General features: G+C 31.6%; 1 protein-coding gene across 1 annotated transcript in view; it reads right to left on the reverse strand.

The window, feature by feature from the left end:
- Nucleotides 1-15,380: 15,380 nt before the first annotated feature.
- The window catches only part of LOC128172342 (multiple epidermal growth factor-like domains protein 10), a 32,139-nt gene continuing 20,165 nt past the window's right edge, over nt 15,381-27,354 (reverse strand). The window contains exons 3-11 of the mRNA XM_052838144.1: nt 26,933-27,184; nt 26,362-26,496; nt 20,033-20,170; nt 19,752-19,889; nt 19,234-19,365; nt 18,968-19,105; nt 18,738-18,869; nt 18,272-18,418; nt 15,381-16,925 (exon numbers count right to left, since the gene is read on the reverse strand). Coding sequence (XP_052694104.1) covers nt 16,642-16,925; nt 18,272-18,418; nt 18,738-18,869; nt 18,968-19,105; nt 19,234-19,365; nt 19,752-19,889; nt 20,033-20,170; nt 26,362-26,496; nt 26,933-27,184 — 1,496 coding nt within the window. The 3' untranslated portion in view covers nt 15,381-16,641. The remainder of the gene's footprint in view (nt 16,926-18,271; nt 18,419-18,737; nt 18,870-18,967; nt 19,106-19,233; nt 19,366-19,751; nt 19,890-20,032; nt 20,171-26,361; nt 26,497-26,932; nt 27,185-27,354) is intronic.

Here is a 27,354-nt window from a genome sequence, read left to right on the forward strand (position 1 = left end):
CCACATCTTAATTTCAAAACAGAGATACTAATATAAAAAAATATCCGATACAGAGTCACCTAATCGCTAATCTACTTTTTGAAGCTAGATAATCGTAATCTAACAAAACTTTGTAGCGAATTTACTTCGTTAAATTTGTGTTTTTATTGCATGTAACTAAATGCATGAATTTTTTTTATCCACATGTCACGTTGTGAAATTCAATCTTTTGGAGTATTTTCAATTATTTTGTAAATTAATTTTTCGGACTTTGTGTTAATTGCTACTAAAACTTTTCATCTATTTCGACAACTGTTTTAAAGACGTTATAAATTCAGCGCAGCATTAATCCCACCTGAGGCACACTCAGTGATGGACAGCTAATCTTTTAATTGACTTCTGTTTATGTTTATCGAAACTTCTTTCATCTTATTATCCTTTTATGTACATGCTGCTAAAATGTCACGAATCACTCAATAGCTGTTCTTTAATTGATTTTCTTACTTCTGTACATATTATGTTAATCCTTCAAAGTGTTATTACATTGTTCATTTGATTATAATAATTCTGAATTGTAAATTAAAGGCAGTTAGAACCAGACCCTCAGTGCTGATGCATACCAAACTCACATAAAAGTATATTTCATGTAAAGTCTATATAAAAGTCTGAAAACTAAAGCGTGTTGGCTTGTTGGAGGTTTCATGAGGCTGGTTCCAACAACAAGAGAATAAGCTCAAGGTTGGCCCAGAATTAGTCATGTACGGGAAAGAGCGCCCCGTAATAAACATCTTATTTCAAAATTGTAAAATACTTCAAACATTGCTTCGGGTACCTGTCTCACTACATGTAACAACATGTTGTGTTAAAACTTTTGATATTGTTTGTTACTTTCTACAATAAATTTTTACTTATTGATTTATATAACGAACGTTTTCAGTTGAAGCAATTCGTGACAATTTCAGAACTCTAATATATTTTCAATATTGCCTCGGGCACCTGCTCATGGCATGCATTAAACTCATGTGTGTATATCTTGTATATTCTGTGTTAGTTCCAGTGTTTGTCTGATCGTTAGCAAAATTAATATAATTGTCTTTTATCTACCTACTCATATATAGCAAGATATCTGTGCGTAGAACGTAAATCGCCACGACTTCTCCTGTTATAAATATAGATCTTTCTTTCAAGATTTGAAAAAAAAAACAGTGTCTCAGATTTATCGCAAGTTGGCCTGGCGAAAATTTCGACTTTAAAATTTTGTAATTGTAATTTGTAAGAAATTGTAGTGTAAATCGGGACAATGCGACAGGGCCTAAGAATGGTTTTCGTAAAGGCAACAATTTATTCAAAGCATCGTAGGAGTCTTTGCAAAAATACACGTTTATAATTCTTTAAATGCGTGATTAGCGACCAATGAAGAAAGACAGATTTAGAATGTTATAATGTATATACATCTTAAAGAAGTTATACATTGTATTTGCCTTTAAGATTTCGAGTTAATGTGATTATACCTGACATGCGGTAAACGGCGCATCTTAATTATGCGCTTACAAGTTTAAAAAATGTCATGATATTTTAATTTCTTTCAAGTCACAAAGTTCTAATAGGTCAAAACCCATGGTCAGTCATGGTGTGTAACAGTAAATTTCAGCTTCATTCAAAACTTTGTACCCTGTTCATGCTTCTTTTTATAGGTATGTCTCTTTTGAATATAATTTAAGATGAAACACCTTTGACGAATACAAATGCATCCATTCCAAATATATAATATCCACATGTACACAATGACATGCAGTTAAACACCCAAAAGTATACAGTTAATTGGGGTTTTCACAACTTGGTTGCAAAACATGTAACATAACAGCCATGTTTGGTATCAGATACCAGATTTAGTTGCAAAATATGTTTATAATATGGTTTATATGATAGGTTGTTGGTACATGTATCATAGAAAGATTATGTAGCTCGAAAAACAAACTGTATCACAAAATATTTCTATCTTTAGAATAGATATTGATAGAGGTTGTCACAACCACTTTCAGTACCTAATTTACATACTAGTATAGCAAAAAACATGTAGGACCCCCCTCCCGAAAAAAAAATGATATTCTCAACGAATTAGCTCCTATTATTTTTCTACAGGGAGTATATAGGAGGCCGGTTACATTAATCAAATCACAAATTAGCTATTACTGTACATTATATATCGTCTTTAAATTTTGAATAAAGTTGATATATATTGCTGATGATGATTGTAGGGTCATTTCATATCCTGATGTTTTATACATTGCATAGCGATACATCAGAAGTGCGAAGACAATGACCGTGAATGAATCCCAAAATCAGTGTACGTCGTTGCAAGTTTTAGGAAAAGTTAATCTGTATTTTATCAATGCCGTGAAGCATATAATTCAGACCCACCGCTGTGGGAATTATCTCTCATAAGAATAGTGATAAAATGCGATCTGCAAGCTTACAGAAAAGTCGGCCAAATTGTTTTGGAGGAAGTATACAGTGAAGTGGAACAGCGATAAAGGTATCTATTTAAAACTTTATGTTGTACTTTCAGAATACCTCGCATAATAGAAAACATTTAAAACTTGAAATAAGGGAATCCACCCCATTCATACATGTATATCTTTATTTTATATTAAACTGTCATTATGCAATGTACATGAACTCGAGGGCTTGATTTTGTTTCAACAAAAACATGGCCCATTATTCCCAGTTTGAGAATTCAAATCCGTGTTTTTATTAATAAATTATTATAAATTAAATTTATTTAAAATATACTTATAATTTTTGAGATATACCAGTCCTTGTTAATCTAAACAGTGACATTCAAAAACTACTTTTAAATTTATATATGCACCGTGGTTATCCCACCAAAAGCACCCCATCACCTCGGATAAGAATTTTTAGGATAAGCGAAAATGGGTTTTAAATTAATTCTAGACACCCACTTGCACACATTCAACGTGAAAGTTGTAGATGTATTGATAAGCACCGTGGGGAGGGGGAGCGGGGGGGGGGGGGGGATGCGTAGTATTCCTTTTACTTTCAGTTTCATTTTTTATATGTTAATTTTTTTTTTAAAATGTCTGCTGGGTGCCCACCCCCCTCCCCCACAGTGCCTTATTGAAACAAAAACACCGATGTAGCCTGATATTTGTGTACAAACAGCGTAACTGAATATTATCTAAAATACTTCTCACCCTTGTTCCCGCTTTAAGGTTATTACTATACATGTACATGTATGTGCGCACTTGTTAAAACAGCGGATGTTAAATTCGGAGGAACTTTTAATTGAAACTCGAACTAGAACAAAACCGTTGTCAGTTTGATTAAAAGCTTGCAGGTAAATTATTTTAAAGCGCTCGTTAGAAAATATAATAAATCTTACATCATAACAAATAAATATTTCTAAGCGTTGTTTACGCTTTCGGAATAACGCTTTATAAGATCTAAACGGCTGCAAAAATGTAACCGCTCCCCCACTTATTTTGTAAATGACGAACGGTATCTATTTATATATGTCTACCCTCTGTACTATTGATTTTATAGTATAGAGGGTAAAGATACATAAATAGATATCACTCTTCATTTACAAAATTAGCTGGGGAGCGCCTATGCAGCCGTTTAGTTTTCAAAGCTGTAAAAATACTTCGATATGGCAGCTATTTTCTTCAGCTTTCAATAAACAAAGAATGAAGGATATTATTCTAGAAAAAAACCTGTTAATATATTTATTATTTGAGATATGAGGAAAAAGCTGGAGATAGTGTGTATACCCTTATATAATAAACGAAAAAAAGACAAGTCCACCTTGATATGAATAATTTTGAATAATTTTAAAGTAAGATAATAGCCAACCGGCCGCGGAAATTCAAATCATCATACATTTGAATACAATTTGATACATCGATCCATCATACACAACGCACATTAATTTGTTGCAGTTTCAAATAAATAATTATGCTTAGAATTTCGAATAGTTTTAATCAAATGATTCTTTGTATGTTTGTCAACTTGTATAGAGCCCCATCCAACCCCCCCCCCCCCCCATCCCCATATTGATTTGCCACAAATCTTTGAAAATAAGTGTTTTCAACAGAAAAAAGTTAATAAGCAATAAAAAAAAATCAAGTCATGTGAAATTATTAAATCTTATATTCTGATTGTGTTCTAAAAGTAACTAAATCTAAAACAAAATATACAATATTTCTTTTCCTCAGATACAAATACAAACTATCCACTATTATAGTCAATTTTTATCTTAATTATTCATCAGGTACATGTAGCTGAATAAACAATGGATTGGTTTGAAGTGGGGAACACATGTTACTTCGGATAAAATGAGACCCAACCTTTGTGTATCAGGACCAGTTATAAAGACTATATGTTGAACACCTACATGTATATCAGACATGGAATATTCATGAGATACTGACTGGATGTGTTGGAAGGATTTATTGGCAACAACTTTCGTGAAAACATATCAGCGCGTCAGGGTGGATATTTTTCGAGGAATTTGAATAGGAAGACAATATAAGTTTATATAGGCATCAAACGTTACTCTCGAGAGATCTTATTCTATACGCTATATATTTTCCCGAGTGTCGCAAAAAAGTACGATTGTGAAAGCTTGGCGTGTAGGTCTTTAAATCCTCACAGGAACCAATGTACCCGAAATGCCAGAAATTACATAAAGGCTTCCTAGCTAAATTTTGATTAATAATGCGATCATCCCTCCAAATTATCGTTAAACAGAATATGTAGCTTTTTAGCGATTAAAGAAAATAAATAAATACTACACTTATTCAAAGTATAGTTAAAGCATTCCAAAACAGTCTTTGATAAGACGACCAGTGTAAATAAGTTGACTGTCCGCATTGTCATGAGACTGCATGAAAGAATTGCAGCAAAGTCATTTTTTGTTTATTTCTAATGCTTCGACTTTGTAAAGATGTCGTCTTGTGTTGGGAGAAATTTACCCCCAAAGAATTGCAACACACACATTTTTTTGTTTATTATTGTCCTAAAATTTGTAAAGATGTCGTCTTATATTGGGGGAAATTTACCCCCAAAGCAATTACAACACAATCATTCTCTGTTTGTTTTTATCGCTTCGACTTTCTAAAGATGTCGTCTTGTGTTGGAGGAAATTTACTCCAAAGAATTGTAAGACAGAAACTTTTTTAAGGCTTTGAGTTTGTACAGAAGCGTCTTGTGTTGGAGGAAATTTACTCCAAAGAATTATAACACGGACATTTTTTTAAGGCTCTGACTTTGTAAAGATGCGGTCTTGTGTTGGAGGAAATTTACTCCAAAGAATTGTAAGGCTTTAACTTTGTAAAGATGCGGTCTTGTGTTGGAGGAAATTTACTCCAAAGAATTGTAACACAAAAACTTTTTTAAGGCTTTGACTTTGTAAAGATGCGGTCTTGTGTTGGAGGAAATTTACTCCAAAGAATTTTAACACAGAATTTTTTTTAAGGCTTTGACTTTGTAAAGATGCGTCTTGTGCTGGAGGAAATTTACTCCAAAGAATTGTAACACGGACATTTTTTTAAGGCTCTGACTTTGTAAAGATGCGGTTTTGTGTTGGAGGAAATTTACGCCAAAGAATTGAAACACAGTCATTTTTAGGGTTTTAATTTACGGCTTTGACTTTGTAAAGATGCGTCTTGTGTTGGAGGAAATTTACTCCAAAGAATTGTAACACAGAAACTTTTTTAAGACTTTGACTTTGTAAAGATGCGGTCTTGTGTTGGAGGAAATTTACTCCAAAGGATGTTAACACAGATGTAAAGATCTTTGTAAAGATGAGGTCTTGTGTTGGAGGAAATTTACTCCAAAGAATTTTAACACAGTAATTTTTTTAAGGCTTTTACTTTGTAAAGATGCGTCTTGTATTGGAGGAAATTTACTCCAAAGAATTGTAACACGGACATTTTTTTAAGGCTCTGACTTTGTAAAGATGCGGTCTTGTGTTGGAGGAAATTTACTCCAAAGAATTGAAACACAGTCTTTTTTAGGAATTAATTTACGGCTTTGACTTTGTAAAGATGCGTCTTGTGTTGGAGGAAATTTACTCCAAAGAATTGTAACACAGAACTTTTTTTGTAAGGCATTGTCTTTGTAAAGATGCGTCTTGTGTTGGAGGATATTTACTCCAAGGAATTGTAACACAGTCATTTTTTTGTTTATCATTAAGTCTTCAAATTTGTAAGGTTGATGTCTTGTGTTGGAGGAAATTTACCCCAATGAATTTCAACACAGTTATTTTCTGTTTATTTGTAAACTTAAGGCTTTGAGATCGTATAGATGTCGTGTTGTGGGAAATTTACCCCAAAGATATTGCAACACAGTCACTTTCTGTATATCTATATCGCGTCGACTTTGTATTGATGTCGTCTTGTTCTGGGGGAAATTTACCCCCAAAGAATTGCAACAGATATGCATACCTGTATAGATTTTAAGGTTGAAAATTTGTAAAGACGATGTTTTATCTTGGGGGTAAATTTGCCCGAACAGTGTAACATATAATCCATTGTCGAACTTTACTCAGATTAATCGCTTGCATAAACTGCATTGTATTTGGGGGTAAATTTACTTTGTAAAAAACGATTAGATTTTTTTCTTGAAAATAACAATTTATTGTAAATAGAATTTAAATATATTCTGTATAATTTTTAGGATATGTCAAAGCTTCACTTTCACCAGTAACTGTTTTTGCATTTGTCTTTGACTGTTTATTCTCCTAATATCCCCCTTAAAAATTCTTAATTTCATATTATGTATACAGAGAAGCTTGGTTAGTTTTTGGGGGTAAATTTCTATTCTGAAGAGTTTCTTGATTTCTTGTTACGTGTTATGATGTGTTATGCGGAAAATAAAGCTTAAACTGTCTTGATTTGCTTATATTTGTGCTTTTATGAGGTAAAACGTTCAAAACAGACAAAAAGATTTTCTGTTTTTATTTTGGAACGCGTTATAAACATGTCAAAATGCATGCTCCATTTAAACAATACTCGACACAAAAATTTCATATTAGCTATCATGACATAGAGCACAGGCAAACATGGTATATTGCTGGTTTAAATGTGGTTATAATGTTGTATAAATTTAAGTTATACAGAACACGATATATTTGTTGACAGAAAGGACTAAAGTAACGTAACCTCTAAATAAATTTGGAATGTTGTTATTTACATTTTGTTCATAAATATTTTTTTTCCAGAGATCTTATTCTATATTGATATTTTATTTATGTATATATAAAATTCAACATTACTTAATTATTTTTTTTTGGTAGAGAGTCCACTGTATCTTCGCCATTAATTTAACTAAAAATAACAAGTCAATTTTAAACTTCCAAGTTGTACTTAACATCTTGTGAAGTAGATTTCCCTGTTTTATTATATTTCAAGTGCATAAGAGATCTTCGATGTTAACTAACGCAGAGGACACGGCAATGAAGTAAAACTTGCTCATAAACACACTTTTAAACTAATACAATTAATTGCGGTGTTATTAATATGCATTTCTTTAGGAAACTCAGTCTTCAAATGCAGTGTATTGGTATGTTGTAAGCATCATTAGTTATTATATGCTCACTGGCTGGAAAACTCTATCTCTCTCTCTCACTCTCTCTCTCTATCTCTCTCTCTCTATTCCTCTCTTTCTCTCATGATATTATTAATTTATGGAACAATTAGGACTATTTTTAACACCTGATTTCACAAATGTTAGATCGATATCGACTTTCTACAATTTGATTAGATGGTTATTTCTATTGTTTGTATTTGCATTTTTTAAAGATATGAAAAGTAAAAATACACATGTCACATGACAGTTTGTTATTGTCATTTTACATATAACAAGCGGTGTGAAACATATACTAATGCAAGTTTGTTCAGTTTTTAAAACCATGTGATATAAAAATGTTCTTATTTCTAATTTGATGACCTTAAGATAATCTTTTCATTGAACTCGAGAATATTCCACATAACTCCCTCCCTCCCTCCCCCCTTCCCCCCCCCCCCCCCCGAAAAAAATATAAAAAAGAATGACCGCCCGTGTACATGTAATTACCCGCTAAGGTTATAAAAACGTAATATGCTATATATGTAAATTTGTGTTTAAAATTTCAGATATCGAAAAATTAAGAACCGACCTTGGCAAATTTATAAAGTTTTTATACTCAACAAGACGTTAGTTTTAGCCGTTACCTCGTTTTAAGTAGCGAAACAAATGTTTGTGCTATATTACCAATGTAAACAACTCACCAATAGAACAATTAAAATTGGTAATTATTAATCTATGTAAACGTTACTCTTTTACGCCTACAACAGGGAAAGCGCTCATCAAACTATTTATTTATAGATCAAAAATCTTTTCGTCATATAAACCAAAAATAATTTACAGGGGCAAATCAGAGCTGAGATAATATTTCATTTCATTAAAAAACGAATAATATTACGGCAAATATGGAATGATCGTACTAATGTCCGAAGTTTCATTGTGCAACCCATTGACGAATTTTACAAACAGAGACTTTAGACAGTTAAAATTAATTAGAAATTTCCAACATTATTTTTTGAACTGCATATACATGAAACAGACATAAATACCATTATTTTGGCGTATTTATTAAATATTAGCAAACTGAATATAACTAGAATTGTCGAAAGAATGATTAATGATCATGATCTCTATCAAAGCAATGATGTACTACTCATTACATGCAGCGTGCATTTACTGTATAAAACTACATTTTTTTTTTACCAGGAAGTGACTTGTAAACCATACTACGTGCACAGCAAACATATTTGATTTCATCTACAAGGCTATATTCAAGTACTTCCGGGCAGCGGGTAAATGCAGCAGCAAAACGATTTCTGTTTCTCGTTGATGTTGCTAGAAATCGAAAGGTTGTCTACAAAAATAATTTATTTGTTCGACAAAAAATGTGCTCCCGAAATCCTCTCAGTGTACTTGATTGATGAAAAGGGGATTCCGAATAATTTTGAATGACGGAAAAAAAATGATCTTTGTACTTTTAATTTGTTGTTGTCCATTTGCGGGAATGTTTGACTTTGGACACGAGTGAGAGAGTGCAGTGTATAAAAACTATATAACAAGAAAGTATTATGTGAAAACGTTTCACCGGATGTGATTTCCTTGACATAAATATGACCTCAATTTCTGTCCGGATATATCCTACGAATAAAATGTTAGGAGAGTTATTCCTACACAGTATACAACAAACATTTATAAACGCTAAGTAACAGGAAACATTAATATCCAATATTTAGATGAGAAGTCTAACAGTTTGCGTTGTTCGTATCTCTTTCAAGTTCTTTAACTTGTGCAACATAGAAATGTTCTCATTTAATTTGATTTGGTGCCTCTTGCAGTCACTTTAAAAGTGTTTATTGCAGAAAAGTTATTTAAGAATGATTATGTTTAATTTGAACAATTCTTGTCGTATGATAATTTGAGTTTTATTCCACTGCTCATAATTTATTCCGCTGATACACTACTGCTCATCAACATTTTTACGAATACATTGTTTTTAACTCCGCAGTTTAAAATATCAATCGTTTTGGTTTGAATTATTTATAATTCAGATTGCCGAAGTTAAAATAACTTTATACCTATTTTTGGTTTTTACTTTTTACGGAGATTTATACGAGATATGTACATGGTAGAACTGTGATATAAATAATGCATGCAATGTGTTATTATCATTTTCATTAACTATAATTACGTTCTAAGCATACACTAAAGGTAACCCCGTCTTAATATAAATCCAATAAATATAAAGCTTATACATCGATAAACATTAAAAAAATTGTGTTTGTTTATAAAACAAAAAACTTCTATCAGGAAAGCTTGTATTTGTGTTTCAAAATGTATTTTTTCTAAATCCCAGGCGATAGCATCGTCCATTATATATGTAGGTGTATCTATCTCTTACACAGCGGTGATCTTCATGATATTGTTCTGCTCTAGTACAAAAACGAGTAGCACAAAACTCCACAAATACAAGCAGCATTGTCACTGATTATTGAATTTTGTTCTAAAAGAAGCATTAACAATCAACTAACTCTTTAAGTATTTGTTTTAGATGTTTTATATTTCCTCATACGGAGTTTCCTCTTCTGTTTTTTTAGAGTTGTATAAGTCTCCTCTGGATCCCTCACATGTAATTCGTCGTAGTGAACCACTCCATGACTTCTGAGTTTAATGTCCTTGTCGTTGACGTCACGTTTCCCGTTGTGGTTGAAACGTTTCTTTATTATTTTGAAGAAAACAAATATTGCCGCCATCATCAATACCAGTCCAATTACGGAAAACAAGATGGAGAATACGACAGTCAAACTCGTTTGGGCAGCTTTATTTTCTAAAATTTAACAAAAAAGTATTGAATATTAAACATAGATAATTGGTGATAGTATACAGTAAATTTTACAACAAATTAGATAGCATGTATTGAATGAAAAGCTAATAGGAAAAGACATCTATATCTTTAAAGAAGTGTTCATTCTATAGTTTTCGAATAGTCAAAAAACTACAAAGAGAAAACTTTGTTTTAGGGGAGAAAGGACACAAAAAAAAGAATATTTGGTTTCTTTTTCTGTACTTGTTTATAATTCTAAATCCGATTTATATTTAACATTCTTGGTAGTGATTGACATAAAGTATAGAGATTATTTCTATTCCATTCTCTATATCGATGTATATGTCTTAAGTCTATAGCAAAAGTTGTTATCGAATATGAACGACTGAGGGTATTTATTGTTACATAGTTAAATTATTGTTACATAGTTAAACTTGTTAAAGAACTCCTTGAATTAATTCATTTCGTTTATTCCTATCCCCATCCACGTATATCCATGGGGGATGGGTAAATTTACGTGGTTGAACAATATTCCTCCCATTACTAGCGAAATCACAGCACAAACGTGTTTAACTTTAGCAATATAGCAATATAGTTTTATAAATTCTCTTTATCCAGTGACATACATTACGCATTTCGACAATTGATGTATGCAAATTTATGTTTCATATTGAAAATGAAACGTAGCTAAGATCTGGCGATTTATAGTCAACTATATGAGAAAATTCGAATTAACATGGCGTAATTTTAACCCAAATATTTTTAAAATAGTAACGTATCTTCAGCGATGTACATGAACGAATTCACGATTAATCATGTTGACGATATTCCTCAAAGTTTCCTCTGAGTTATGAACTTGTTCTTCTCTAAGTAAATTGTTAAATATAGTTCAAAATTCGGCTCAGACGGCTGCTTGTTTCGATTAAATTAGGGTGAACTTAATCTTCTGCTTACTTAAGATTTTCACATTGGACATCCTTCCAACTCACCATTTCTCAAAAACGTTTGCTTCTTACCTTTACAGGGCCTCATCCAACAAAATATCAAGTTGTTGATTTAAAAAGTTTATTCTAATCGTTTTGATGAAAAAAGTGTCACTTCCATATCAGTTAGTTTTGTTACAAGTAATAACATTGTTGTAATCTTCAACTAGTCATTTAGGTATATAGACGACGTATTTTAAATCAAGAATTGTTATTTCCATTCTGACGTCGACTTGATATATCCAAGTGAACTTGAAGTAAAATATACCACAGAGCGTAATTTATCTGTTCTATATTTAGATAATTAACTTTAAAGTAACACTAATGACAACTTAACACCAGTGATGATGAACATGATGACTTCAATTCTTATAACATCAACTTTTCTTAATGTAGCAATACACAATCAACACCTGTATATTGAGTTTTTGTATCATAGTTTGTTCGCAAGGGCAAGCTCTATGTATGGACAATTTCAAAAACGAGGCAAGGTATTGACAGACAAGAAAAACATAAGGTAAAAAATACCTTTGTTAGGTATTCTTTTTTATATGCATGCAATTGTCTGAGTTAAATTTCTTTTTCATGTAGAAAAAAAAATCATGGTTATAAATTGTACTGTAAAAGAAATCTATTTTCAGATTTTCAGAGCTTACTGCTATGTTAAAGAAGCAATATGAAAAAAAAATCATTCCTTGAATTCCCTGTGAGGACTGGAAGTTATGAGAATTCAAACAAAATATAGTTTAAACACATTTGGATACAAAGATCTATTATCCTTCAAATGTCCTCATCGTTTTTGAGATCTCGGTGAGAAAACCGTGGACAAACGGAAGTGCACAATGAATACGAAATTTTGCAGTTTTGGTACATTTTCTCAGTGTATATAACTGTTTAACATACAAAATCTGTCCAAGACAAATGTTGTAACTATTGTAAAAAAACACAGATTTGTTTGAACCCTTCTTGTGAGAACCAAAAGTGGCAGTCGATAAAATGAAGCAGAATAAATTTGAAAAAAACATAAAAAAAAAACTACCAGAAATATTTGAAATATCTCATCGTAAATATACTTTTTAAGAATAATTTTTAACATCGTTTAGAAGACTAATGTTAGATTGTATAGTAATATATAAATCTTATGCAGAATGACAAAAAAAAAACAACAGTTTTTGAAATACGCCCTGTGCACACCGGTGGTACATGTAAGGACAAAACTAACAAAATAGCTTGAACACATTTACATTTTCAAAAATGTCAGTAGGATATCATTTATTCCAAAACAGCTACCTAAGTTTTACGAAAATTTCACCAGAAGCTGTATGCTTCTGTTCAGTTACAGTTACATATGTCATTTGTAAGGTTTATACTAAAATATTTATTTGATGTAAAATGACTAACATGAAAAAAAGTCAACTTTTGAATTGCTTTCCATGTCTCTATGGAATCATCTAGAGAATAAAAGTTATGCAATATTTACTGATGTCATTGAAAAAAAATGATAATTCACTTGAACAAGATACCATTCGAGAACCATGAAACTGTTTTAGTTGAAAAATTTAAACTTAGAAAGACAAGTAACGACAATAAACGATAACAGTACCTTTTTATCCTAGTGCCTGCAGTGGTTCGGGATTGTGGCTTATTTAAAAAATATTTTGTAGATAGTAACAATTTTTTTTCTACAGTGAAAGTATGTTAACACATCAGCATATTAGTAAAGAGTGAAATCATCCATGAATTGAAACAAATGTTTACCTAGGAGTTTTGGAACGTAAATGTGTTAACTATTCTGGCAGACTGCTTTATATTCGAGTCGAAGTTAATCCAAATTCCTTTAAAGACACATACGTATCAATTCTTATTATTTCGTTCTATTTACTTTTGCGTTTCTCAAGCAGTAAAAGACTTATTGTAATATTTACACATATAATACTCCATAAAACATTTTCAAAACCACTACATACACACTTATTAGATTCTCTGGAACTTAATGATGTACTTATTATTGATATTTTGAGTGATAAGGAAGTTAAATAAAGCAGAACCAACAGTGTTGTTGGATATAGACTTTGACAGTGTTTAGAATGTGGATTTTAAATTATTTGAAAAGAGGGGAAAAAATATATTCCATTTTACAAAATGTGAATATCTTTTATATAAACATGTCAAAATGAATACTCCATGTAAACAATACTCGACACAAAAATTTCATATTAGCTATCATGACAAAGAGCACAGGCAAACATGGTATATTGCTGGTTGAATGTGGTTATAACGTTGTATAAATTCAAGTTAAACAGAACACGATATATTTGTTGACAGAAAGGACTAAAGTAACGTAACCTCTAAATAAATGTCGTTATTTACATTTTGTTCATAAATATTTTTTCAGAGGTCTTATTCTATATTGATATTTTATTTACGTATATATAAAATTCAACATTACTTAATTATTTTTTTTTTTTTGGTAGAGAGTCCACTGTATCTTCGCCATTGATTAACTAAAAATAACAAGTCAATTTTAAACTTCCAAGTTGTACTTAACATCTTGTGAAGTAGATTTCCCTGTTTTATTATATTTCAAGTGCATAAGAGATCTTCGATGTTAACCAACGCCGAAGACACGGCAATGAAGTAAAACTTGTTAATAAACACACTTGTAAACTAATACAATTAATTGCGGTGTTATTAATATGCATTTCTTTAGGAAACTCAGTCTCCAAATGCAGTGTATTGGTATGTTGTAAGCATCATTAGTTATTATATGCTCACTGGCTGGAAAACTCTCTCTCTCTCTCTCTCTCTCTCTCTCTCTCTCTCTCTCTCTCTCTCTCTCTCTCTCATGATATTATTTATTTCTGGAACAATAAGGACTATTTTTAACACCTGATTTCACAAATGTTAGATCGATATCGACTTTCTACAATTTGATTAGATGGTTATTTCTATTGTTTGTATTTGCATTTTTTAAAGATATGAAAAGTAAAAATACACATGTCACATGACAGTTTTTTATTGTCATTTTACATATAACAAGCGGTGTGAAACATATACTAATGCAAGTTTGTTCAGTTTTTAAAACCATGTGATATAAAAATGTTCTTATTTCTAATTTGATGACCTTAAAATTATTTTTTCATTAAACTCGAGAGTATTCAATATAACTCCCTCCCCCCCCCCCCTCCCCCCCCCGAAAAAAATATAAAAAAGAATGACCGCCTATGTACATGTAATTATCCGCTAAGGTTATAAAAACGTAATATGCTATATATGTAAATTTGTGTTTAAAATTTCAGATATCGAAAAATTAAGAACCGACCTTGGCAAATTTATAAAGTTTTTATACTCAACAAGACGTTAGTTTTAGCCGTTACTTCGTTTTTAGTAGCGAAACAAATGTTTGTGCTATATTACCAATGCAAACAACTCACCAATAGAACAATTAAAATTGGTAATTATTAATCTATGTAAGCGTTACTCTTTTACGCCTACAACAGGGAAAACGCTCATCAAACTATCTATTTATAGGTCAAAAATCTTTTCGTCATATAAACCAAAAATAATTTACATGGTCAAATCAGAGTTGAGATAATATTTCATTTCATTAAAAGACGAATAATATTGCGGCAAATATGGAATGATCGTACTAATGTCCGAAGTTTCATTGTGCAACCCATTGACGAATTTTACAACAGAGACTTTAGGCAATTTAAATTAATTAGAAATTTCCAACATAATTTTTGAACTGCATATTCATGAAACAGACATTAATACCATTATTTTGGCGTATTTATTAAATATTAGCAAACTGAATATAACTAGAATTGTCGAAAGAATGATTAATGATCATAATCTCTATCAAAGCAATGATGTACTACTCATTACATGCAGCGTGTATTTACTGTATAAAACTACATTTTTTTTACCAGGAAGTGACTTGTAAATCATACTACGTGCTTAGCAAACATATTTGATATCATCTACAAGGCTATATTCAAGTACTTCCGGGCAGCGGGTAAATGCAGCAGCAAAAAGATTTCTGTTTCTCGTTGATGTTGCTAGAAATCGAAAGGTTGTCTACAAAAGTAATTTATTTGTTCGACAAAAAATGTGCTCCCGAAATCCTCTCAGTGTACTTGATTGATGAAAAGGGGATTCCGAATAGTTTTGAATGACGTAAAAAAAAATGATCTTTGTACTTTTAATTTGTTGTTGTCGATTTGCGGGAATGTTTGACTTTGGACACGAGTGAGAGAGTGCAGTGTATAAAAACTATATAATAAGAAAGTATTATGTGAAAACGTTTCACCGGATGTGATTTCCTTGACATAAATATGACCTCAATTTCTGTCCGGATATATCCTACGAATAAAATGTTATGAGAGTTATTACCACACAGTATACAACAAACATTTATAAACGCTAAGTAACAGGAAACATTAATATCCAATATTTAGATGAGAAGTCTAACAGTTTGCGTTGTTCGTATCTCTTTCAAGTTCTTTAACTTGTGCAACATAGAAATGTTCTCATTTAATTTGATTTGGTGCCTCTTGCTATCACTTTAAAGTGTTTATTGCAGAAAAGTTATTTAAGAATGATTATGTTTAATTTGAACAGTTCTTGTCGTATGATAATTTGAATTTTATTCCACTGCTCATAATTTATTCCGCTGATACACTACTGCTCATCAACATTTTTACGAATACATAGTTTTTTAACTCCGCAGTTTAAAATATCAATCGTTTTGGTTTGAATTATTTATAATTTAGATTGCCGAAGTTAAAATAACTTGATGCCTATTTTTGTTTGTACTTTTTACGGAGATTTATACGAGATATGTACATGGTAGAACTGTGATATAAATAATACATGCAATATGTCATTATCATTTTCATTAACTATAATTACGTTCTAAGCATATACTTAAGATAACCCTGTCTTAATATAAATCCGATAAATATAAAGCTTATATACATCGATAAACATTAAAAAATTGTGTTTGTTTATAAAACAAAAATCTTCTATCAGGAAAGCTTGTATTTGTGTTTCAAATTGTATTTTTTCTAAATCCCTGGCGATAGCATCGTCCATTATATATGTAGGTGTATCTATCTCTTACACAGCGGTGATCTTCATGATATTGTTCTGCTATAGTTAAAAAACGAGTAGCACAAAACTCTACAAATACAAGCAGCATTGTCACTGATTATTGATTTTTGTTTCTAAAAAGGCATTAACAATCAAATAACTCTTTACGTATTTGTTTTAGATGTTTTGTATTTCCTCATACGGAGTTTCCTCTTCTGCTTTTTTTAGAGCTGTATAAGTTTCCTCTGGATCCCTAACGTGTAATTCGTCGTAGTGTTGAACCACTCCATGACTGCTTAGTTCAATGTTTTTTTCGGTGACGTCACGTTTCCTGTTGTGGTTGGAACGTTTCAGTTTTATTTTAAAGAAAACAAATATTCCCGCCATCATCAACACCAGTCCAATTACAGAAAACAAGATGGAGAATACGACAGTCAAACTTGTTTGGGCAGCTTTATCTTCTAAATTTAACGAAAGAGTGTTGAATATTAGACATTTTAAATAAATAGTGCCTGTTTGGGAGGGTAACAGTTGAAATTGACACCCCGAGAAAACCATTTCAACCGACGCGAAGCGGAGGTTGACAATGGTTTTCGAGGGGTGTCAATTTCAACTGTTATCCCCCCCAAACAGGCACTATTTATTTTGTTATACTGAATGTCTTAATTTTAAAGAAAACATCACTGCTTTTAGATAGGAATAACATGAATTCTACGGCGAACCGTACGCGCATGATTTTTGCGCATGTAACAATTCGTAATATTACCCGTTGCTAAGTACGTTGCGAACGCTGAGGGTAATAGAACAGATTATGAACTGCATCTAAACCAATCAGATTTCAGTATTTAACATGAAAGTATAACAAAAATATTTGGTGATTGTATACAGTAAATTGTACAACAAATAACATAGCATATATTGAATGAAAAGCTAATAGGAAAAGACATCTATATCTTTAAAGTAGTGTTCATTCTATAGTTCTCGAATAGTCAAAAAACTACAAAGAAAAAACTTTGTTTTAAGGGAGAAAAGACATTTCACAAAAAAAGAATATTTGGTTTCTTTTTGTGTATTTGTTTATAAATCGAAATCCGATTTATATTTAACATTCTGGGTAGAGGTTAACATAAAGTATAGAGCTTATTGTTACTCCATTCTCTATATCGAGCCATATTCAGTGAGGAATAAAAAAAAACGCTGCATCAGTTTGTATTGTTTGTTTCTTTGAGTTGCCTTGTAGAATTTCTTTTTCAAGGCGTTATGTTTCTTTAGACATATTTCCTGGTCCATACTTAATGATATATGTATCTTAAATCTATAGTGAGCTAGAGTTAATGCCGAATATGAGTGAACAAGTGTATTTATTGTTACATAGTTAATTGCTCTATGATTATTTATAGCAAGTAGTAAACGAACTGCATTTTTATAGAACATGGCGTAAAACAGTATATTTACTTTAAGTGTATGATATTTCAAAAAAAAAAATCCTAGTCATAACGTTGTGTTTGGTGCTTACTATTTTATATGACAGCGTAAACGTTTTGATTCCATTTATATTTAATTTTAACTTTGCATATTGAAACTAAATAACAAGGATTATAGGCATGTGCAACAGCTTTCGTGATATTTATATATACAAGTAACTTTTTGCTTCACTTTCTTCGATTATCAACGTACTTTAAATTATTTTTTTTATCATTATTATTATTTGTTATAATTTTGGTCGAGCTCATATATTTTTTTTAAATCATCAGGAAAATGCTCATCATATTTAATCTGACAAAATCTGATCAGAATAGTTACGTACTTTCCTTACAGGTCGGTTCCTGATACCCGTGTTCACACCCCTCACTACAGGATCCAGTGACAGGGTGACACGTTGAGTTATTCTCGATGTTCAGGCAATTTCCACAAGTGCTACTGCAGTTCTCTCCAAAGTACCCCGCTCTGCAGTCTAATTTATTTGTAATTTAAACTTTGATTAATTAAAGCATTTTAAACATATAATGAGCAGCTATGATTTAATAGGATTTTCTTTTTAATTATATTATGTGCAGAAATAACCACACACTTTGCTAAATAACAATTTTGATTTAGCTATTCTTATATCCTGATTTGACTTGGCCAATTCACCTAATAATTAACAGGAATATAAAAAAAATAACATTTTTTTTTTTTGCAAAATGCTCTATGAACTAACGCACATGTCTAAGTACAAAGCTGACCAACTATTATTATATAGCAAACAAGCAGAAACATGAAACAAAGAATACCCATTTCACAGTGTAGCCCCCTCCATCCCGGTTTACACCCTAAATCACAAACACCTGATTTTTTGTTGCAGCTGTTGCAGTTAGCCCCACATGTTTCTTCACAATTGTAGTCAAATGTTCCATCTGCGCATTCTGTTTTAGAAAAAAAGAAATAAAGCAAAAATTGGAAAATTCGATCTGTTACTAACAAGGTAATGTTAAATCAAATTTTCAAAATTCTAAAAGCAAACCTTCAATGCATTTATCGCCCTGGTAACCTTGGTTACATCCATTAAAACAGGTCCCGTTGATGTGATGACACTGCGCTTCGTAATTGCATTGTCCACAAGACATGGTGCAATTTTCCCCATACAATTTACCATCACAGGCTATAAATATATATTTATTATTCGCAAAACTGTTCGCTACTAAGATGACGAAAAGTACTTTTAAATGTATGAGTTAAGAACAATAACGACTACAACACTGAATAGAGTATGATGTTTGAAACTATTACGTTGTTGGCAGTTTTCTCCCTTCCATCCTGGATTACACCCCCTGTCACACCGACCATCTACATTGTTACATCCTGAACATTTGTCGTTACATTTATATGCACAGTCTTGTCCATAAAATCCATTAGGGCATGCTGAAATTGATGAACAATTTCAATTCATGTCCACTGCTATATTTTAACTGTATAGATACATGTATTTGTAAATGAATGGAAAGTAATTGAAATATTTATTTGGTCGAAAGATATTTACTGATTAAGTATGTCCTCTGTATATTGACAGACGGTTAGAAAAGTATGAAGAAAGAACATTGTGAAAAATTTCATCACAAGCATATATTTTGTAGATTGTGATGTTCCACAATCTTTATGACTTAAATCTATCTATCTATCTATCTATCTATCTATCTATCTATCTATCTATCTATCTATCTATCTATCTATCTATCTATCTATCTATCTATCTATCTATCTATCTATCTATCTATCTATCTATCTATCTATCTATCTATCGAACTTACATGTTTTACACAAATCCCCTTGATAACCAGCATCGCATCCAGTCAAGCATGTCCCATTGATGTGGAAACACTGGTTACCATCAAGACATTGTCCACAGGTATCATTACAGTCAACTCCATATGTTTTAGATTCGCACGCTTAGATAACATTGTATATTATTAGCATTATATAGAAAAGTATCAGTAAAAGTAGCACTTAGCTAATGTAATTTTGTGTAAAAAGTTATTTCATGACAGTAAGATAAAAGGTGTGTTACAATATTGCTATTGATCACACTCACTTTGGTTACACAGATCAGACTTATATCCTCGTCCACACCCATCAAAACATTTCCCAGTGATATGGTGACACTGTGTGGAATTTGAGCAAAATCCACAACCGTATTTGCACCCATCTCCGTATGTTCTGTTCGTGCATACTGTATTATAATTGGATAAACAAATATTTTAAAATCAAACATTGATTTAAAACCTTTATAAATCATACAATATTGAAAAATATAGATAATTTTTCAATAAGAATCCTTAAACGCTTGAAGTGATTTGCTACTTTAAGTTCAAGTCATCGCATTGCAAAAGCTTGTTGTATCAAATCCACATCCGCGAGAAATTTTAAATTGTGATATGTCATACCATTTTCGATATAATATGAGATGTGTATTGCGAATGTCAATATCAGTGTGTTTGTGTCAAAAAGAGCGGATGGACGTGGTCCTCTACTCTTAAATGAGTCCTATCGCTTCGATGTTCTGATAATATATTTTTATCCAAGGTAATAATTTGATTTATATAATTTGATTTATAGACACAGAGTTTTCAACAATGTCATACATGTTAGCGATATATACATTTTCTGTTTAAAAATGGCAAATGCAATTGTGAAAAAGGTTAAAGGACAGGGAAAGAGGAGTGTCGTAAGACCACAAGTAGCAAGTCTAGTTGGAACATTAAAATCAATTGCAGAATTTGAAAAAAGGGCTATTGGCGTGACCATAACATATCCTACCACGACAATTAATAGATGTAATAATGACAGTTCTTCGTCGTCAAAACGTGTTACCGGTGTGACTGTTATGGATAACATCATGACAATTCTTGTTTATATTCAGAAAGAACAACGTAATCAGATGAGAGAAGATGTTAGAACACTGCAAACGTGCAGATGAGTTGTACAATTGCACTGACTCAAACTGAGTAAGATAAACTTAATGCTTGATGAACGTTGTTCATAGATGTGTTTGATAAAAGCTATTGCATTGGTAAAAAAACTGAACATTCAAAAAATACACCTAGTACAAACATGATAACTAATATCAATTCACAAACATAAACATGGCATATATTCAGTGACAGTTTCGTCCGGATAATTATGAATGTGATATACAGTGTGTAATGAGGCACTAGTATTAGAAAATATATACGGTAAAAATGAATGACTTGGTTTATGTTCGGACACATGTCTGAAACAGTGTCAAATTAGAGAAGTTCTATGACTAGGAAATTTAGACCTTATAAAACAATATTATAAAGTAATTACAAACACATTCCGTAATTCTGCAAACTTACAATTGTCGAGACAACAATTAAACCGAAGAGTTTATAATGGTATAAGCAACAGTGTTTTTAACATTATATGTTTCAAAAATGGCGGATGCAATGGTGAAGAGATGTAAAATAACGGAAAACGACGATGGTCGTAAAACAACAAGTAAAATGTCTAATTGGAACACTAAGTTTAGGTCATGAGTATCATCATTTTATACTGATTTTTTGTATGGAGATTAGTGTTAGTGTTATTAAAAAGTGTTAAAGATTTTTAAGACTTCAACAGAGTGGGTAAACGCTTCGTTCGACATTACGGGACAAATTACAAAGGCTACTACGTGACCGGTGCGTCTACTGTACGACGAGATTTTTTAAGGGAGGAGATCGTTGAATCTTCACTCGAGGTGGAGGCACATTATATTCAAATCAAAGTGGTTCCTCAAAAAACTTCTAGGCAAGCCTCGGGAATCAGACAAAAAGCATATAAGTGATGTTGCTAAGGATAGTTCACCTGAATTTAGTTCAGTAAAGATGAAGATTCTGGTGCTCAAGAATATTTTCATGGTAGATTAAGTAAATTATCTCTGATTGTTGGATTTTGCAATAATCTGAATTTGAATTTGGTGGAAAAAAATTCAGTTAAAAATGTCATATTAACAAATGTTTAACCTTACTCATAGATGTATTTAGATGAAGAAGTTGAAAATTATTAAAAATGGACGTCATAAGTTTAACATTTCAGATTTGCATTTATGAAAACAATGTTTACAGTGCCGAAAAAAGATTCTGAGAACAAAGGATTTTTTTTTAATTTGAAAGAGTTAAATAAAATTATTGCCAATTATCACTTTAAGATGGTAGTTTTTGAAGCAGCATTAAAATTCGTCAAACAAAATGTTATGATGGCATCAGTTGTTTTGAGAGATAGATATATTGTTAAAATTCATGAAGAAGATAGAAAATGTCTTCGATTTATTTGCAAAAAGAAAGTTTTATGAGAAAACTTGTTTACCAATGAGAATTTCTTGTGCTCCAAGAATATTTACGACACATTATGAAACCCTTCTCTCTATTTCGCATCATATTGGATTTTAGAGTACTTTATATATTGATGATTTCCTTTTGATTGATGATTCAAAGAATGAATTTATTTCAAAAGTGGCAAAGCCAGTACCTTTAATGAACAAAGTTATATTATTAATTTGAAAAACATAGTGTTAAAATCTTGCTATTATATTGATACTACCATTTACCTATAAAAAAGAAAGATGCACAAAAGAGACTTGCAGTAACATGAACGAGAAAGAATCCATATATGTTAGGTCTCTAGGCTAATTACATGTAGTTTACTTGTATCATCTTTATTGTGATTGATTTTTGGCCGTTAGATTATAAAATGTAAGAAAAAGAAATCATTGAAATTGCACAAAGAAAACAAATCAATTTAGAGTTTCTAAGAATATTAAAGAAGAATGAAATTTGGGGATTTCTAACATCATGTCACACAAGACAATCATCAATATGGGTAATTCTGATAAAAATATCACAACAAATGCTTCTACATGTAACGATGGATAAGACGCAGTCAATAAAAATGTTGATATTGGTATTAGATAGAAAGATAAGGAAAAAAAACATCATATCAATTGTTTGGACCGGACAAAGAAAATGTGACCGACATTGAGTCACGAAATTTTTTATGAAAATAATGAATATGTGTTAGATAAAGGAATATGAAAAATGACGAGCAAAATGGACCTCTTAAAAGATGGAGGAGGAGTAAGCATCCTCTGCTGATCGGTCACACTCACCGTGTGCTCTTTGTCGTAATGGGGAAAAAAACCCCGGAAAAGTCCATGGACAATAAGGTGATAAGTTATTGTTTAACAATTAGTATGAAAAACGTCAGTCAGCAGGCGACACAGGGCGAAAAACAATCTTTAAGCAAGTCCTTAAAGGTGGCTTAAAGGTGGGTTAAAGGTGGCGTAAAGGTGGCTTAAAGGATATACAATCTTTAAGCCACCTTTAAGTTACCTTTAAGCTGAGCTTATAGGTCCTTAATGTCCAAACTTCTTTAAGTCACCTTTAAGCCATCTTTAAGCTACCTTTAAGCATCTTTAAGTGGCATTTACGCTCCCTTTAAGTTGTCTTTAAACCATCTTATGTTCCCTTTAAGTCAAGTTTAATCAAACTGAACAATACAAACATATTAAATGCAAAAGCTCTTTTCTAGAGAGGGGAGGGGTGATCTGAGTGATATAATTTTCAAGGAAGGGTGGGGGTGTTTCAGGCAGTTTTAATTGTCGCTTCATTAAACACATCGCTATCATCAACAACGCTCCGATGGACACAGATTGCCATTATAAAATTCTTTACAAATTTTTGTTTTGTTTCAAAATTATTCAAAATTATTGTAGGGGTGAGCGCAGTCTCTGTATCTAAATTTGTGCATGAAATTATATTTAAGTATGTTTGTTTCCTATTATGAATTAATAGATGAAATAAATCTCTCTCTCTCTCTCTCTCTGTCTCTCTCTCTCTCTCTCTCTCTCTCTTAGTTCATCCGGTAATTAAACAAATTAAAGATAATGAACCAAAATTGCATGATTTAATTTAATAATCGGTTGAAGGTGTGTATTTTTTTCATTCTAATTATTTCTAGGTCTAATTCTAGATCTGCTAGATACATGTTAAAGATGAAAAGACTCTCAACTGCCTTTGTTATATCGTGCAGGATATTACTGCTTTGTTTGTCTAGGCATAGTTTTGTTCGTTTGTGTATATCTAATTAGAGTCTATTGTTTGTCCAACTTATGAAAACCCCTGGAACTAACACAGAATATACAAGATATACACAACAGGTGTGTCGTGTGCCCAGGTGCAAGTCAGGGTTTATAAAGGCGTTGAAATCTTAGTATGTACGTGTATACGATAAGTCTAGTGAATAAAAGTTTATTTACATTTGTAAATCATTTTCAAAGTATTATTTCCTAACTCTGGGTTTTAAAAATGTTATGTCTACAAATTAAAGATACATGTATGTAAGAGTAAAATCTAAAGGCTAATTTATTCCTGTACCGTTGATCATAAATAGGGGTTAATTGTTTAAATATATGTATAAGAGTAAATATGTCACATACCCGGCCTGGTACATCATACAATTGTATGTACAAGTATATGTATACATCATTTGCAATTATTGCCACATGCAGTAAATACGTCACCCGTAATTGGTAATATTGTTTGTTATAGAATTGATAGTCTAAAAATCATGTATACAATTAAATGTTTAAACATACTGGAACGGCGCCGTGATCATGAAAACCGGGAACATTGCGTAGAAGTAATACCCTCAGGCTAATAGTTTCAATGCATTTGATAAAAGAAATGATTTCATCTTCTTCCTTGCATTTCATTTAGCTATAAATTAGATGAAAGTTTATCTACTCTGTTTAAATGTATTTACTAAGTAAGTAAAGGTATAATATATTTTTATTTTCACTGAAGACCAAGTTCCGTATTTCATTCTAAATATATGCATGCATGTAATTTATAAATTAGATATGATTGATTGTTACGATTTGAATGGAAGTCAAAATCTTTTCAAGTAAAAAATACACATTGAATACATTGATTCAATATCCACTGATAAATAGGATATAAAAACCTCGTAAAATATGTAAGTTGCGCAGAGGAAGTGAGGTGATGCTGGTAAACGAAGGGTCCCGGGTTCAATCCTCGTCTTGGGCGTTTTGATTATTTTTTTTTTCATTTTATTTCCTATAACAAAAACCGTTTTAATACCTTTTCTATCATTATCATATAGTTAATATATTTTGTTGGTAAATTAAGCACAAAATTGAATTAAAATATTTTTTAATGGCTTAAAGGTGGCTTAAAGGTAGCTTAAAGGTAGCTTAAAGGTGGCTTAAAGGTGGCTTAAAGAAGTTTGGACCTTGAGGACCTATAAGTTGTACTTAAAGGTGGCTTAAAGATAGTCTTTAAGCTGCCTTTAAGCCATCTTTACGCTTTCTTTAAGTCATCTTTAAGCAACACATATAGCTGGCTAAAGGTGGCTTAAAGATCGTCTTTAAGCTACCTTTAAGCATCTTTAAGCTATCTTTAAGGAGAACTTAAAGATGGTCATTCATCCTGTGCGACCAAGTGAGAGATTGTATTTGCTGACAAGGTTGTTGTATCGACCATATAACTAAGGAGAATATGACTTCAAACAAAACTATTGATAGTCCTGTTTTATCAACTTGTTTGTCAAAAGCTATTTATATAATATACGTATAATTTATGTATAATTAATATTTAACTATCAAATTTAAAGAGAAATTGTATAGCCAGAAAGAGATTCTTTTGTCTCTCAGTTGAATATGCAGATGGATATGCATCTATCATGGAAAGCTGATCCACATGCAATTTGCACTAATGCATGCAGTATTTTCTGGTCAAATTAATATAGTTAGATGTTTCAACTATTAGCTTTCATCAGTAGATGTGTTCAGAAGATAAGAGAAGACCGCTCAGAATGTTTGATGATCATTCCATTCTGGATTGATTCTTTCACACAAATAGAAAATACATTTCGCAGACAACCAAGTGTCATTACAAGGTCATTTGAAAGTTGCAGCATGCTGAATCTTAGGAGACAGTTTGCAAACTTATGAAATCTTGCTTGCTTCTTGGGGATATTCAACAAAGAATTTATATGGTACATTTATTAGAAGATGGGTACACTTCTGTCGTGAAGATAAGTTAATTCATTTCAGCAATCTATGAAAAAGGTTTTAAGTTTTCTGACAGAGCTTAAGACGTTTTGGCTGTTTCCTTCATCTAACGTACTGATCTACACTAACAACAATAAAGTAGATTTTTCTTACTAGTACGACTAACTTTTTAATTTGTTAAGAGAAAATACAACAACAAAAAACATCCGCATGTTGAGATCAATTTCATGCTTATCTTAAAACATCAAAACGAAACTTCAATGGCACAACTTGCATCAAATAATACTATTGATATCTAAAATAAAAATAAATTTCCTTATCTAAACTACCTAATTCACATCGGTGACCCTGGTAACCAGTTTTACAGCCCTGGCAGGTGCCCGTCTCTATGTGACAGTACTGACAGTTCTCGTCTGGACAGGGAATAGAACAGTTTGCTCCATAATATCCGGTTGTGTTGCAACCTTGACGAATTGTGAAAATTTATCAAACTTCTATATGAATTCAATAATAAAATCGTAGTTGGTATATCAATGTTTACTGTTCAACAATTTATAATAATTAATCTTAGACCTTTTATAAATCACAAGATCGTTAATCTTTTATCAGCAGTTAAGAATAAAATATTAAACAAATCTAATAATCATTATTAATTAGACATATCAGAATACCTGAATATGAAAAAGGTTAAATCAATATAACGTACAAAGAAACAACGGTTTTAATTCTCTTTTTGTCTCTCCTTATTGTCTTTAAAAATTAAAATAAAGACATAGTAATTAAATTCAAAATTTAGTATTTAACATCATTAAAATACGTTTAATAGTAATGTGCACTAAAAGAAAATTATGTATTTTTTCTTTACTGTAAACAATTACAGAGAGTGCAAGTACACTGTACCATAAACTTCTACTTCACAGAGTTCATTTTGAGCATCATCAGAGTAACCGTCAGGATTTACATCTTTTAGCCTGTCGTTGTAGTAGATGACGTACTGTCCATGTATAGGACAGGTGGTAGTGAAGACAGCAGGTATGGTGAACCGTGTAAAGTTGTCGTCCTTGTAACACAGTGTTCCCTGTAGTCTGTCTGTTGTATTGGAGACGTACACCGAAAATCCTAGAAATCTTGCTGTGTAGCCATTTTTTGAATCTATTTGATAATAAATCATAGTTTTGTTAAAAGCGATAAACATTTATATATTAGTAAAAATTTACCTTTCTTTCATTGAGAAGATCCCCGTTACATAAAAAACCAGCAAACATTTGTTATAACGTATAAATATTCAATCTTACGCTACAAAAAGTATAATACTGTGTGTG

The sequence above is a fragment of the Crassostrea angulata genome, chromosome 2, assembly GCF_025612915.1.
Source record: "Crassostrea angulata isolate pt1a10 chromosome 2, ASM2561291v2, whole genome shotgun sequence".
NCBI classification, from domain to species: domain Eukaryota; kingdom Metazoa; phylum Mollusca; class Bivalvia; order Ostreida; family Ostreidae; genus Magallana; species Magallana angulata.